The sequence below is a fragment of the Idiotropiscis lumnitzeri genome, chromosome 2, assembly GCF_059441095.1.
Source record: "Idiotropiscis lumnitzeri isolate Australia: NSW breed Sydney's pygmy pipehorse chromosome 2, RoL_Ilum_1.0, whole genome shotgun sequence".
Taxonomy (NCBI): domain Eukaryota; kingdom Metazoa; phylum Chordata; class Actinopteri; order Syngnathiformes; family Syngnathidae; genus Idiotropiscis; species Idiotropiscis lumnitzeri.
In genome coordinates, this window is record NC_142392.1 from 11,829,337 (window position 1) to 11,842,856 (window position 13,520).

General features: G+C 41.5%; 1 protein-coding gene and 1 long non-coding RNA gene across 2 annotated transcripts; one reads left to right on the forward strand and one right to left on the reverse strand.

Annotated features, from left to right (window-relative positions):
• Positions 1 to 2,652: 2,652 nt before the first annotated feature.
• Positions 2,653 to 6,030, forward strand: LOC148341701 (uncharacterized). The gene is made up of 3 exons (XM_088287928.1): positions 2,653 to 2,660; positions 3,168 to 5,433; positions 6,007 to 6,030. Exons 1-3 carry the CDS (start codon positions 2,653 to 2,655, stop codon positions 6,028 to 6,030), a joined length of 2,298 nt encoding a protein of 765 aa, XP_088144054.1.
• Positions 6,031 to 11,148: 5,118 nt separating this feature from the next.
• Positions 11,149 to 12,989, reverse strand: LOC148341702 (uncharacterized). Its single transcript, XR_015840635.1, has 3 exons — positions 12,591 to 12,989; positions 12,265 to 12,358; positions 11,149 to 11,650 (listed from the first exon to the last, which is right to left on the reverse strand). It is a non-coding gene; the product is annotated as an uncharacterized LOC148341702 (long non-coding RNA).
• Positions 12,990 to 13,520: the final 531 nt, after the last annotated feature.

The window sequence follows — 13,520 nt, forward strand, 5'->3', positions numbered from 1 at the left end:
GCAGAAAATGGCTGGATGGATGGAATAATTTAAATTGCATACATATTCAAATGAACAAATATGTTAGGAAATATTCAAGTGTGAAATAAAAAGGTTTAAATTAATATTGATATAATTTTGCAAATTAAAATAATTGAATAAATATTGTATTATTACATAAGCAAGCTTAAATATAAATTGAAATAAATGAAAAAAAAAGTCGTGTATTTTTAAATGGCCTAATATAGGTATGGGAAGTAATTCTCTTTATAAGATAAGATAAGATGTCCTTTATTAGTCCCACAATGGGGAAATTTGAGGTGTTACAGCAGCAAAGATATAGATCACACAGAGTCGGCGGCGTAATGTAGCCGTTAATGTATAACATTAGCAGCAGACATTCAGAAAAAGCATGCAAATATACACAGTATCAACGTATCTAAGTGTAAGGAAACACTCCTAATGTTTGTCCATTATACGGAGGGGGAAACGCTGTAATGATAAAAACTACTGAATGATTAAAAATACTGCAATCATAAAAATATTGCAATGATAAAAGTACTGTAATGGTAAGAGTACTGAAATGATAGAAAAGTACTGCATGATAGAAAATACTGCAATGATAAAAGTACTGTAATGGTAAAAAGTACTGCAATGATAAAATATACTGCAATGGTAAAAGTACTGTAATAGTAAAAGTACTGCAACGATAGAAAAATACTGCAATGATGAAAGTACTGCAATGGTAAAAGTACTGCAATGGTAAAAGTACTGTAATAGTGAACATCCTGCAGTGGTAGAAATACTACAGTGATAGAAGTATTGTAATAAGAATACTGTAATGGTAAACAAAATACATCATTGGTCAATATTTAAGTACACCCTTGGCTGAAAGTACAGTAGTAGTTAATATTGCATCCTAGGACTGCACAATTGCACTAATGCCCTCCCGTTTGTAGGCCTGACCCAATGTTCTTGTTAAAAAGTCTGACAGCAGTTGGCAGGAAGGAGCGGCGAAATCTCTCTTTGGTACAGCGAGGGTGTAAAAGTCTGTCACTGAAGGAGCTGTAAAGTGTTCTCAGAGTGTCATTGAGTGGGTGGGCTGGTTTGTCCAGCATTGATGACAGTTTTGCCGTCATCCTTCTGCCCCCCACTGAGTCCACAGAGTCCAGGGAGCAGCCCAGGACAGAGCTGGCCCTCCTCACTAGTTTGTCCAGTCTCTTTTTGTCTCGGCCCGAGATGCCTCCTGCCCAGGAGACCACTCCATAGAAGATGACTGATGAAACCACCGAGTCATAGAAGTTCCTGAGGAGTGTTCCCCGAACGCCAAAGGACCTCAGCCGCCTGAGTAGGATGAGTCTGCTCTGACCCTTCCTATAGAGAGCGTCTGTGTTGTCGCTCCAGTCCAGTTTATTGTTCAGATGAACACCCCGGTACTTGTAAGTTGAGACCCTCTCAACGTCTGTTCCCTGGATATTCACTGGTGCAGGTGGAGAGTGCCGACGCTTGCGGAAATCCACCACCAGCTCTTTGGATTTCACAGCGTTGATTTGGAGGCGGTTCTGCTGACACCAGTCCACGAACCCCTGCGTAACCCCTCTGTACTCCCGATCGTCATCGTCAGTGATGAGGCCGACAATCGCAGAGTCATCAGAGAACTTCTGCAGGTGACAGGTTGTGGAATTGTTTTTGTAGTCCGAGGTGTAGAGGGTGAACAGGAAGGGAGCCAGCACAGTTCTCTGCGGCGCTCCCGTGCTGCAGAGGAGCACGTCAGACACACAGTCCTGTGTTCTCACGTACTGTGGCCGGTTTGTGAGGTAGTTGTGAATCCATGTGATGAGGTGGTGGGCCACTCCCGCCTGCTCCAGCTTGTCTCCCAATAAGGCGGGCTGGATGGTGTTGAAAGCACTTGAGAAATCAAAGAACATGATCCTCACCGTACCCCCCGCCTTCTCCAGGTGGAAGAGTGAAGTGTGGAGCAGGTAGATGATGGCATCATCCACACTGATGCCAGGCTGGTATGCAAACTGGAGTGGGTCCATTGAGGAGCTGACCAGGGGGCGCAGATGGACGAGGACCAGTCTCTCCAGGGTCTTCATCAGATGAGACGTCAGGGCCACTGGTCTGAAGTTGTTGAGCTCCTTCGGATGGGGTGTCTTTGGAACCGGAACCAGGCAGGATGTTTTCCACAGCTGGGGGACTCTGCCCAGCTTCAAGCTCAGGTTGAACATGTGCTGGACGATTCCACACAGCTGGTCTGCGCAGGATTTGAGGAGCTGGGAGCTGATCCCATCTGGGCCTGCCGCCTTCCTCGCCTTCATCTTCCTCAGCTGGTTCTTCACCTGAGATGTTGTGAGGAACAAGGCTGAGCAGGAGGAAGTGGTGGTTGTCTGATGAGGCTGGGAACTGGAGCCTGTGGAGAGAGAGAGGGGCGAGAGAGGGGGAGAGAGGTTCTGTCCTGTTGCGCCCTATTTCGTCCTCATTGTTTTGTTATTTTGTCCCTAGTACCTTGTTGCCTTTTGGTTTCGTTTTGTTGAATAAATTCCCTTTAAGTTACCCTAATCCCGGCTTCCTCGCATTTTGGGTCCACCCCCTCCTCGCCGACCGGCGAACCTAACAGAAATACTTGTAAACATATTTTACTTGAAGGATTCCCATTTTATCAATGACATTATGTTGCGGTGGCCCCCATTAATAAATTAGGGTTCCACAACAGGTGTTCCATCAGACGCACACAATAGCCTGTGTGTGCTAACTTCAGCTCGCTTCCAGAAACGTCTGTGACTAATTCAGGAATGAAATCGGGCATCAACCGCAACGTGCTTCCTTTTTAAATGCTCGTTTATCACAGTTGTGCTGCTAAAGGGCGGTTTACATCGTAGGACGTAATTTTGTGAAATGCCCCCATGGTCTGGTCCAAATCGGGGTCGCATGCATTGCTCCGTGTGCGGCAGGCACAAGTTAAGGTAGCACGGGAGAAATAATATAAGACAGTCGCCGCCTGAGATTTGACTTGACCAAACCAAATTTGTCTTTTTGTGTCCTGCAGACGTCAGACAAAATGATCTCTGTTCTGTGAAAGAGGAGCCAGATTTGACTCACATCAAAAAGGAGGAGGAGGAGGAGATCAACAAGTCACCAGTGAATGTAGTCCCTATAAAGACTGAAGATGAAAAAAAGAATGTGAGTGAGGACAACAGAGGGGCGGAGCCTCCAAGCAGCAGCTCAAGTCATCACGTGACAACAGAAGGTGATGAAGACCACTGGAGGCCATCACAAGTACATAATGAGGACACATCAGACGCTCATGACGATGATGACGTTGACGGTGGGCAAGCCAAAGGTGAAAGGGCATGTCACACTGACTCATTCACTTCAAAGCTGTCTTTAAAAGGGCACAGAAAAACACACAGTGGTGAAAACCCTTTTTCCTGCTCGGTTTGTGGCAAAAGCTTCTCTCGAAAGTCTCATTTTGTAAGGCACACAAGAACACACAGTGGAGATAAACATTTTTCCTGCTCATTTTGCGGAAAAGGTTTCTCTGAAAAGGCAAGGTTAATAGCACACAAAAGAATACACAGTGGAGAAAAACCTTTTTCCTGCTCAGTTTGTGGTAGACGCTTCTCTGTAAAGTCAAATTTAACTTGTCACACAAGAACACACAATGGAGAAAAACCTTTTTCCTGCTCAGTTTGTGGCAAGAGTTTCTCTCAAAAGTCTCAATTAATAATTCACACAAGAACACACAGTGGAGATAAACCTTTTTCCTGCTCAGTTTGTGGAAAATGCTTCTCTCATAAGGCAAATTTAACAAGCCACACAAGAACACACACTGGAGAAAAAACATTTTCCTGCTTGGTTTGTGGTAAAAGCTTTTCTCTAAAATCAAGTTTAAAATACCACACAAGAACACACACTGGAGAAAACCCTTTTTCCTGCTCAGTTTGTGGCCAAGGATTCTCTCAAAAGTCTCAATTAATAATTCACACAAGAACACACAGTGGAGATAAACCTTTTTCCTGCTCAGTTTGTGGAAAATGCTTCTCTCATAAGGCAAATTTAACAAGCCACACAAGAACACACACTGGAGAAAAAACATTTTCCTGCTTGGTTTGTGGTAAAAGCTTTTCTCTAAAATCAAGTTTAAAATACCACACAAGAACACACACTGGAGAAAACCCTTTTTCCTGCTCAGTTTGTGGCCAAGGATTCTCTCGAAAGTCTCATTTAATAATTCACACAAGAACACACACTGGAGAAAAACCATTTTCCTGCTTGGTTTGTGGTAAAAGCTTTTCTCGAAAATCAAGTTTAAAATGCCACACAGGCACACACACTGGAGAAAACCCTTTTTCCTGCTCAGTTTGTGGCCAAGGATTCTCTCAAAAGTCTCATTTAATAATTCACACAAGAACACACACTGAAGAAAAACCATTTTCCTGCTCAGTTTGTGGCAAGAGTTTCTCTGGAAAGTTTCAATTAACAATCCACACAAGAACACACAGTGGTGAAAAATCTTTTTCCTGCTCAGTTTGTGGAAAATGCTTCTCTCATAAGGCAAATTTAACAAGCCACACAAGAACACACAGTGGTGAAAAACCTTTTTCTTGCCCAGCTTGTGGCAAAAGCTTCTCTCAAAAGTTTGATTTAACAATCCACACAAGAACTCACAGTGGAGAAAAACCTTTTTCATGCTCAGTTTGTGGCAAGAGTTGCTCTCGAAAGTCTCATTTAATAACTCACACAAGAACACACACTGGAGAAAAAACATTTTCCTGCTTGGTTTGTGGAAAAAGCTTTGATCTAAAATCAAGTTTAAAATACCACACAAGAACTCACAGTGGAGAAAACCCTTTTTCCTGCTCAGTTTGTGGCAAGAGTTGCTCTCGAAAGTCTCATTTGATAATTCACACAAGAACACACACTGGAGAAAAACCATTTTCCTGCTTGGTTTGTGGTAAAAACTTTTCTCTAAAATCAAATTTAACAAGTCACACAAGAAAGCACAGTGGCGAAAAACCTTTTTCCTGCTCAGTTTGTGGCAAAAGCTTCTCTCAAAATTCAACTTTAACAAACCATAGAAGAACACACAGTGATGAAAAACCTTTTTCCTGCTCAGTTTGTGGCAAGAGTTTCTCTCGAAAGTCTCATTTAATAATTCACACAAGAACACACAGTGGTGAAAAATCTTTTTCCTGCTCAGTTTGTGGAAAATGCTTCTCTCAAAAGGAAGGTTTAACACGCCACACAAGAACACACACTGGAGAAAAAACATTTTCCTGCTTGGTTTGTGGTAAAAACTTTTCTCTAAAATCAAGTTTAACAAGTCACACAAGAATACACAGTGGTGAAAAACCTTTTTCCTGCTCAGTTTGTGGAAAAGGTTTCTCTCAAAAGTCGCATTTACGAAACCACACAAGAACACACAGTGGAGACAAGCCATTCAGTTGCAGCGTTTGTGCTCAAAAATTCTCCACTAAACAGCATGCGGAGAGTCACAATTGTGCTGGTGAGAAAAGCAGCGATCCTTGAAGCTTAAAAAAAAGAAAACAAAAAACTGAAGGAACTGACTCTTTGTGGTAAGATATAAATGTGATTTTAAATAAAATATGATATTGAATTTTGCAAAGCTTTTTTATTGACATTAAGCGTGTGATCCGTGCCAGAAGAACCATTGTGTCTGCGTATTTGTATTTGTTTTTATTTTCGAAAGTATACAGGGACTGTGCATATTAATCAAACTGTTTCCTGTAAATATGCCAGATTATAGCCAATGGCTAATTTGCATCCATTGTCCCTGAGTGATGATTTTTTTTTGTTTTCATATCAAACATTATTAATGAAATTAATTGTCTTTGCCTGGAACAACATTTGTTAACATTATGCTTTTTCAGTTGTCTTTTTAATCGTACTTAATGGAAAAGGTGTGAGAAGAAACGGTGCTTCTGAAATCGGTGCCTTCCACTATCATCAATAAAATCACTTGTTCCACTTGCTCAACTGGCTTTCATTACGCTGTGTGAAAAGGTGAAAAAGAGAACAATAAGTTGAACTATAAAAAGAGCCAGAAGGAGAAACGCAAATAGTCTCAGTTTCTCTCAAAGGTTTTGGAATGTCAGGAGTTGGCAACTTGATGGCGACTGGAGTCAGCGCTGGTTTTCTCGCTGTGTTTGGCTGGCTCATATATGTATGGTCCATTGAACAAAACTCAAACTCTTCAAATATCCCCTCACATACATTTAATAATTACGGTTTCTGAATAAATTTCTGACTGCCCAAATACACTTTCTAGGTTGAGCTCTATCAATTGTTTGGGGTTTGTTGCGAAGCAGAATCTCACTTCGGAAAAAAACTATAATTTTGTCAAATATACCAAATATTTTTGTTCATGCTTTATTATATTTTTTATACATTGGATTATTTATATAGTGAAATAGGTAAATATTAAAATGTAAAATTGGAAATCACATACAGACTTAATTCAATTAATAACAAATATAGAAACATTTTATAAATATTGAACTCATTGAGAAGAATCCTGATCTTGAAATAAATCTTGAATTATAAAAAATACAAAAAAATTAATTCAATAACCCGACCCTGGATGAGCGGCAGAAAATGGCTGGATGGATGGAATAATTTAAATTGCATACATATTCAAATGAACAAATATGTTAAGAAATATTCAAGTGTGAAATAAAAAGGTTTAATTTAATATTGATATAATTTTGCATATTAAAATAATTGAATAAATATTGTAGTATTGTATAAGCAAGCTTAAATATACATTGAAATAAATAAAAACAAAAGTTGTGTATTTTTAAATGGCCTAATATAGATATGGGAAGTAATTCTCTTTATGAAACTATGAAGGGATTTGAGCTCACAGAAGTGACCAGTCTTGGTGCTGAAGTTCCGATGTAACCAGAAACTGCCCTGAGAGAAAATAGGCCTGAGCATTGTTTATGGTGGGGGCAATTCTCTCGCCAGGTCAGTGACCTTCCAGGGTATGAGAGTAATTTAAGGTGGTCACGAGTAGACTGGTCGTATCAACGGGGAGACGCATCTGCTCTCCCTCTGGGGGACTTTTGGAGGGAAATCCCGAAGACTAGCGTGATGGGAATGCATATGCAACAAGGGAAAATTAGATATTCATGTCCTATTTGGGCATTCCCTGTAAGAAGGGAATGTCTGAGAGGGGGCTCGCACGTTTTTGGGGAGACTTCTTTTGACATCAGCATGTGACGAGAATAAAATCTTTTTCGAACCATCGCCAATCCAGCCTTGCTCGGCTGCCTCTCCGGAAGGCAGCAAGGACCCACACTTCAAAGACAAAATATACGACATATTGAAAGAAAAATAATACTCAAATATTGAAATAAGTATAGAATTGAATGAATAAACAACAAAGAAATAAATACCTCCTGGAAAATATCATTATTTTCAACATTTGTCAACATTTTTCTTTCTTGCACATTCTTAAACAATCGTAAATTTTTTTTACTTTTTCTTAAGTTACTTCAGTGCATTTCACACCTGTGCCTTCAGTGAAGTCCTACTTGAATGAATCCACATCAAAATACCATCATTTATGACACCACGGCTGGACAAATAATATCCAGAAAAACACTTACACACTGAAGGAGTCTATTACTATTGATTACTGGCATTATTTTAAACACATGCGGGACAGAATGTCGATTATTAAAGTTAGCAGGTTCATATTTACTGAACATTTTCAACATTGATGAAACAAAAAGCAATTATCAAATGAAACTAGAAGCACAAGTCACAAGAATGACTGGGATTGTAGGCCTGATGTTTACTGATTATATTATTCTTCAATGCTAAATTTATAGTACTTAGTTGAAATGTGTGAACTTTATTGAAATTCTCAGTAGTGAGAATAGATTTGCGCACATAGCATTTCCATGAGCTGCTCTCACATTCACAGCACTTGATGGACAAATACGACGAAGCACATTCTCCACATTGGCTGTAGAGATGCAAACATACCAAACTAGGCACTGGAGGACTCACACAGACGCTATCAAAAGAAAAACACATTCCGAAAGACATAACAACTGGAGATCGGAGCACATGCACATACGCATGCACACACACATACACTTGCACATACACACGCACACATGCACACCGACAAGATTACAGAAGAATGCCAGCGGAAAGAGAGACGGAGGGACGGCCCGCCGGAGAAGGCCAACCTTGGCCTGCCAGTCTACGGGACCATATGCTATATGACTTAGTTTAAATGTAAGACCTCAAAATTGCACACATAGGCCGTGTCCAAATTAACAGGCTGCGACCTCCGAAGGCTGCTTTTTCGGCCGCATGACGTCACTTTCGGCGCGACACGACCGCGCGTGGTGTCCAAATTCACGGCTGTCACGTGCGACCTTCGAATCCAGCCTTGGAATTGGTCTTCGTTTCCATGGAGCCAAGGCCGCTTGGCGCAACATTTACGTTACGCCCCCATGTACTTTGCTCCTCTGTTCGACGCAGGCGATAAGTATTTGCGGTGGATTTATAAACGGCTTGGATAATCAATGGATAATCAGCGACGAGCGCCAGACCGAAGGCATCGGCTTAGCAAAACATTTGTATTATTTCATTTTAAACGATGGAACCCGAACTTTTCTTCATTTTATTTCACTTTTTAGTTTATTTCCATTTTGTTCTTGAGGAGAGGAGGATCACGCTTTCCCATCGCAGAGTTGTCCTTTATCGAAGGAATGAAGTAAGTTCTAAATCCGTCTATCAGCATTTTCACACTATTACCAACATTGACAGGTCAATAGGGTTATAACGTGATTGTTACAGATGAACTAAAAACATCAGTGGTGCAACTTCAGTAGTACATGTGTTCACTTCATAATAGAACAAATATCGAATGGAAATGATAGAATTATATACATTCTGAAAGAGTTTTTATGAATTTAGATACTTGTGACGGCTTAATTGTCCCCGTGATTAGTTTGTAACCAAACACATACTTTTACATATGGCAAAACACCAGAATACCACTAGAGAGTTTAGGGCCAGAGTTATTAAAATTAAGTTGGTGATACTGTAGGAATGATGAAAGCAAACGAAACAAGTACAATAATTAATGTGTTCATGTTTTTTTTTTTTATTCAAAACATTAACAGCCAAGAAGTCCATACTGCAGGATAAACCTGGGTGTGCCAGCGTTGGATCGTTTTTTCAATGGAGAGGATCTCCAAACAGACTTTCGCCTGAGCAGGGACTCTTTCAGAGTGTTGCTGAACCTCCTGGACCAAGACCGACGACATGGATGGGGTGTCGAGATAGAGGTCCTTGTCTTTCTCTTCTGGCTGGCGAGTGGGGCATCATATCGGGTGGTGGCACGAGCATTTGGGATGCCGCGGTCCACCGTCCACTACATCATCCACCGGGTCACTGGGGAAGTGGTGGCTCTTCGCCACAGAGTCATCCACTTCCCCAACACTGCAGGAGACCTTCAGGCAGTGACCCAGGCATTTGCAAGAGCTGCTGGAGCAATAGATGGTTGTCATGTCCGAATCAAGCCTCCAAGTGGCCCTGATGGTCATGACTACAAGAACCGCAAGCTTTTCAGCAGCATAATCATGCAAGCTGTGTGTGACCATCAGGGTCGCTTTCTGGACATATTCTTGGGTTGGCCTGGATCAGTCCACGACTCCAGGGTCCTCCGGCACAGCCCTCTTTACCAAAGAGGGCTGTATCCTCCTCCAGGGCACTTCATCTTGGCAGATGAAGGGTATCCGTGCCTCCAGCGACCACTCCCCGTCATCACTCCTTACAAGCGGCCGGTGCAGGGCGTGGGGGCCCGGCGCTTCAACGTTCATCATTCCAAGGCACGCTCAATAATTGACAGCACAATTATTGAGCACAGCCACACAAACATGGCAAAATATCAGAAGATGGAAAAATAGATTCAAATACAATGTAATGAATGGTTAATAAATCTATCCCATCTTTTGTAGTGACATTCACTTTGGAATGATGAAGGTGAGATTCCGGGCCATCTTTTTCCACGCCCTGGAGGTGCACCACACCTTTGCACCACATGTAAGTAAATAAAAAAAAAATGTATAATTGATACTTATACTTTCAATATGTTGCTCTTTATTCAGGATCAAATCATGTCCTGTTCAGTGCAATAACTATCAAATATAGCTAATATAGAGCATTTCCTTTTTATTTCTTTTAGGTCATCGCTGCCTGTGCCGTCCTCCACAACATCTGCCTTGGGGTGGGAGACCTCATGGCCTCGGAGGACGAAGGGGAAGAGGAGGCTGCTGTGGAAGAGGTGGCTGACACAGTCGCTGGAGTGCAGTGGAGGGACCACCTGTCTGCTCAGGTGTCTGCCCTGGAGGAGGTACCAGAGGACCACGAGTATATTTAGGTATTTAAATACTTTTAACTGCACAATGGTATTTGAGCAATCATCCCATCAAATATGCCACAAAATAATCTTTAACTGAATCATCAAACAGCACAGCCACACAAACATGGCAAAATATCAGAAGATGGAAAAATAGATTCATATACAATGTAATGAATGGTTAATAAATCTATCCCATCTTTTGTAGTGACATGGCAGCCATCTATTGCCCCAGCCACCCCTGCAAACCCCCACGTAATGGATGATGTAGTGGACATTGCAACTGGTATGATGCCCCACTTCAAGTCACGAGAGGAAGATCAGGACTCTTGCTCGTGCCCCATCCATGTCATGGGTCTTGGAACAAAGGTTCCATCCATGCTCCAAATGAGTCCCTGCTCAGGCGAGAATTGGCAAAACAGCACTGACACACTCAGGTTTATCCTGCAACAGTTATGAACTGGGGAATGCTTTTTATTTTCTGTGAATAGTTACTGTGAATTATAATGTACTTCATTTATGCCTTGTTTGTCCACCAGTTTTTCAATGAATTAAGTTTGTAAGCAAAACAGACATGGTGGAGTCTTCATATTATTGTAAAAGTTTTGGTCTTTCACAAACCTGGGCTTTTTCACTTTTGTCTGAAGAAGCTGATCTCAAGATGTGACTGGGATACGAACTAGTTCATCTGTTTTGAAAGTACCCCGGTTTTTGTTTACTCTTAAATGAATGTTATCTAAATTTCAGTCTTGAACACCAAGCATATTTCACTCATTTTTTATTTTGATCTATCAACTTTTCCATCAAACTGAAAAACCTTTCAAATGTCTCCCTCCTCTCAGTTGCCCTTCCCTCCTCTGCCAACCTCTGTCTCTCCAATTCCTGTCTCCGCATTGCTAAATCACGTCTGTATAGTTCAATCAATTCATCCTCTCTCCTTCGCTTTCTCCCTCTCAGTCGTTGCTCCGGCTGTTGGCCTCGCTCTTCTTCCTCTTCTACGACCACGACTTCTTCCTCCTCCGACCACGACTTCTTCCTCCTCCTCCTCCTCCTCTTGCGTCACCCTGGCCCGACTTGGCCCTGGGAGTTCTTCCGGGCTGGCCTGACTTGGCCCTGGTCTTTCCTCAGGGATGGAGGCAATTAGGACAGGGGGGGTGATGGACGGTCTCTGTCCGAGCACTCCATCCATAAGTTCGAACCAGGGCCAAGTATCGGCAGTAGCTCTCCCTGCCACTCTTCGCCAGTGCCTGGGTTTTTGCAATCCTTTATATGAAAAGAAGCAAAAAGATAAAACAATTATATCTTCATTTTCACACACAAGAAAAAGAAATGTGGACTTCCATACTTTATACTTCATTTTTAAATTATCCCATTTTTTTTTGCCTGCAGGGGCGTCACTTTGCCCTGCAGCTCAAGTTTTTCCACGATGGTCCTGTATTAAATAAATAAAAATGCATGCAAAAATAAAGGATGAAAAAAAGGGTAAAAAGATGCAAACATTAGTCAGAAATCCTGGTGTTATGGGTAACATGCAGATTTATGCACTTCAGTACATTAGTTCATGACCGTTTCAGTGCGTTTTATCATGTTACTGTGGAGGGTGATTCATCTATTATTCATGAATATCAGTAATTGGGGAGCACATTGCAGGAGGTACATGGAATTTATACAGGGCACATTCTGTGCTAGGATAAATAAACAGCTGCGTGTTAGCGCAAATCTAATTCAAACACAAATGGCTGATGAATGGAAACTAAAATTGCTATAGTGGGTCTCGCCATTCTTATGCGTTTTCCTTTTGATATTTTGAGTTTAAATGGATGTTAATAAGACAATAACCCGTCAAATATTTTTCCCGATAGTAATTGTATTTTTACCTCCATGCTGTGGCTGCGGAGAACTTGGCCCCCGTAAAGAGGCTGTCGTACTCCCCGCGCAGCTTGATCAGCCGCGCGGTCATCTCCTTGCTCCCTAAAACATAAGGAAAAGATTAAATAAAATAATGCTAACATGCAGAAATAAGACAATTCAAATGTTTCAGCCGTACCTCCTATGCAATAGTTCTTAGAGCTACCTTAGTTATATTTGGCCGATTTCGCAACTAACAAAATTATCTTAAGCTGGAGCTAAATATCCAAACATTGCTGCCCAATATTTCTCATGAGTGATGTTTTAATATTGCATATAAAGAACTTATACTTACATCTGAAAGTGCACTCGGGTGAGGCGGAAGACTTGGCTTCGGTAGTTTGCATCTTGCGAGTGTAGAACGGCGTAGAAGAAGAGCGAGGCTTTTAAGGCTGCGAAGGTTGCATGCTCGTAGCCTTCACTCAGGGCCCGTTTCCATGGAGTTTCCACGGAAACGAGGACAGATTATAAAGCCAGTACTCGGAGGCCGCGTGAATTTGGACACCGGCGTAAGCGTCCTTGTCGCACCGGAAATGACGTCTTCTGTCCGCCATATTAGACATCGAAGGACGCAGCCTAGTTATTTGTACGTAGCTATCGAGCCTGTCCAAATTCACCACGGGTTATGCGGTCCATATAAGGCTACATGAGGAGGAGCCTTCTTAGGCTTCGAGGACCCAGCCTGGGAACTGGCCTTCGGAGGTCGCAGCCTGTTAATTTGGACACGGCCAGATTGTCAATAAAATATCCATAAACTAAGCTAAATTGATAATAAATATAATTTTGAGAACTATTATTGTGAGGATCTCGAAACTCGGTACTCTGTTTTGCAAATATTGATGAGATGATAAATATTTACTCATAGTTTTTTGTATCAACTTTATTGACATTTGCAAACCAAACACAGTTATTAATACGTACATAATATAGAAAAGACAAAAAGAAGAGCCAGGGGGATTTTAAACAAAAATTCTTTGTAAATAACATAAAGCAACAGCTTTAGTATGTTTACGATACGTTTTTTAAAAAAACAATTTTATTGTTACTATACGTTTTTTTTTAATGGTTACTGTAATGTTCCGTCTTCTATCTTAAGAAGTCACGCTGGTACAGTGATGCTGCAAGCTTGTGTCTCTTTATTTATTGACTTGCATTCTCGTCTATGTGCAGACACACGAGTTCGTCTGGTAACCAAAACACACATCAGGCAATACTGCCAACTAGT

Excerpts from the sequence above, each read along its gene's own strand:
- LOC148341701 (XM_088287928.1), top strand. Across the intron at positions 5,434-6,006 it reads ACAAGCCATTCAGTTGCAGC|GTGAAAAAGAGAACAATAAG; the intron begins GTTTGTGCTCAA and ends CTGTGTGAAAAG.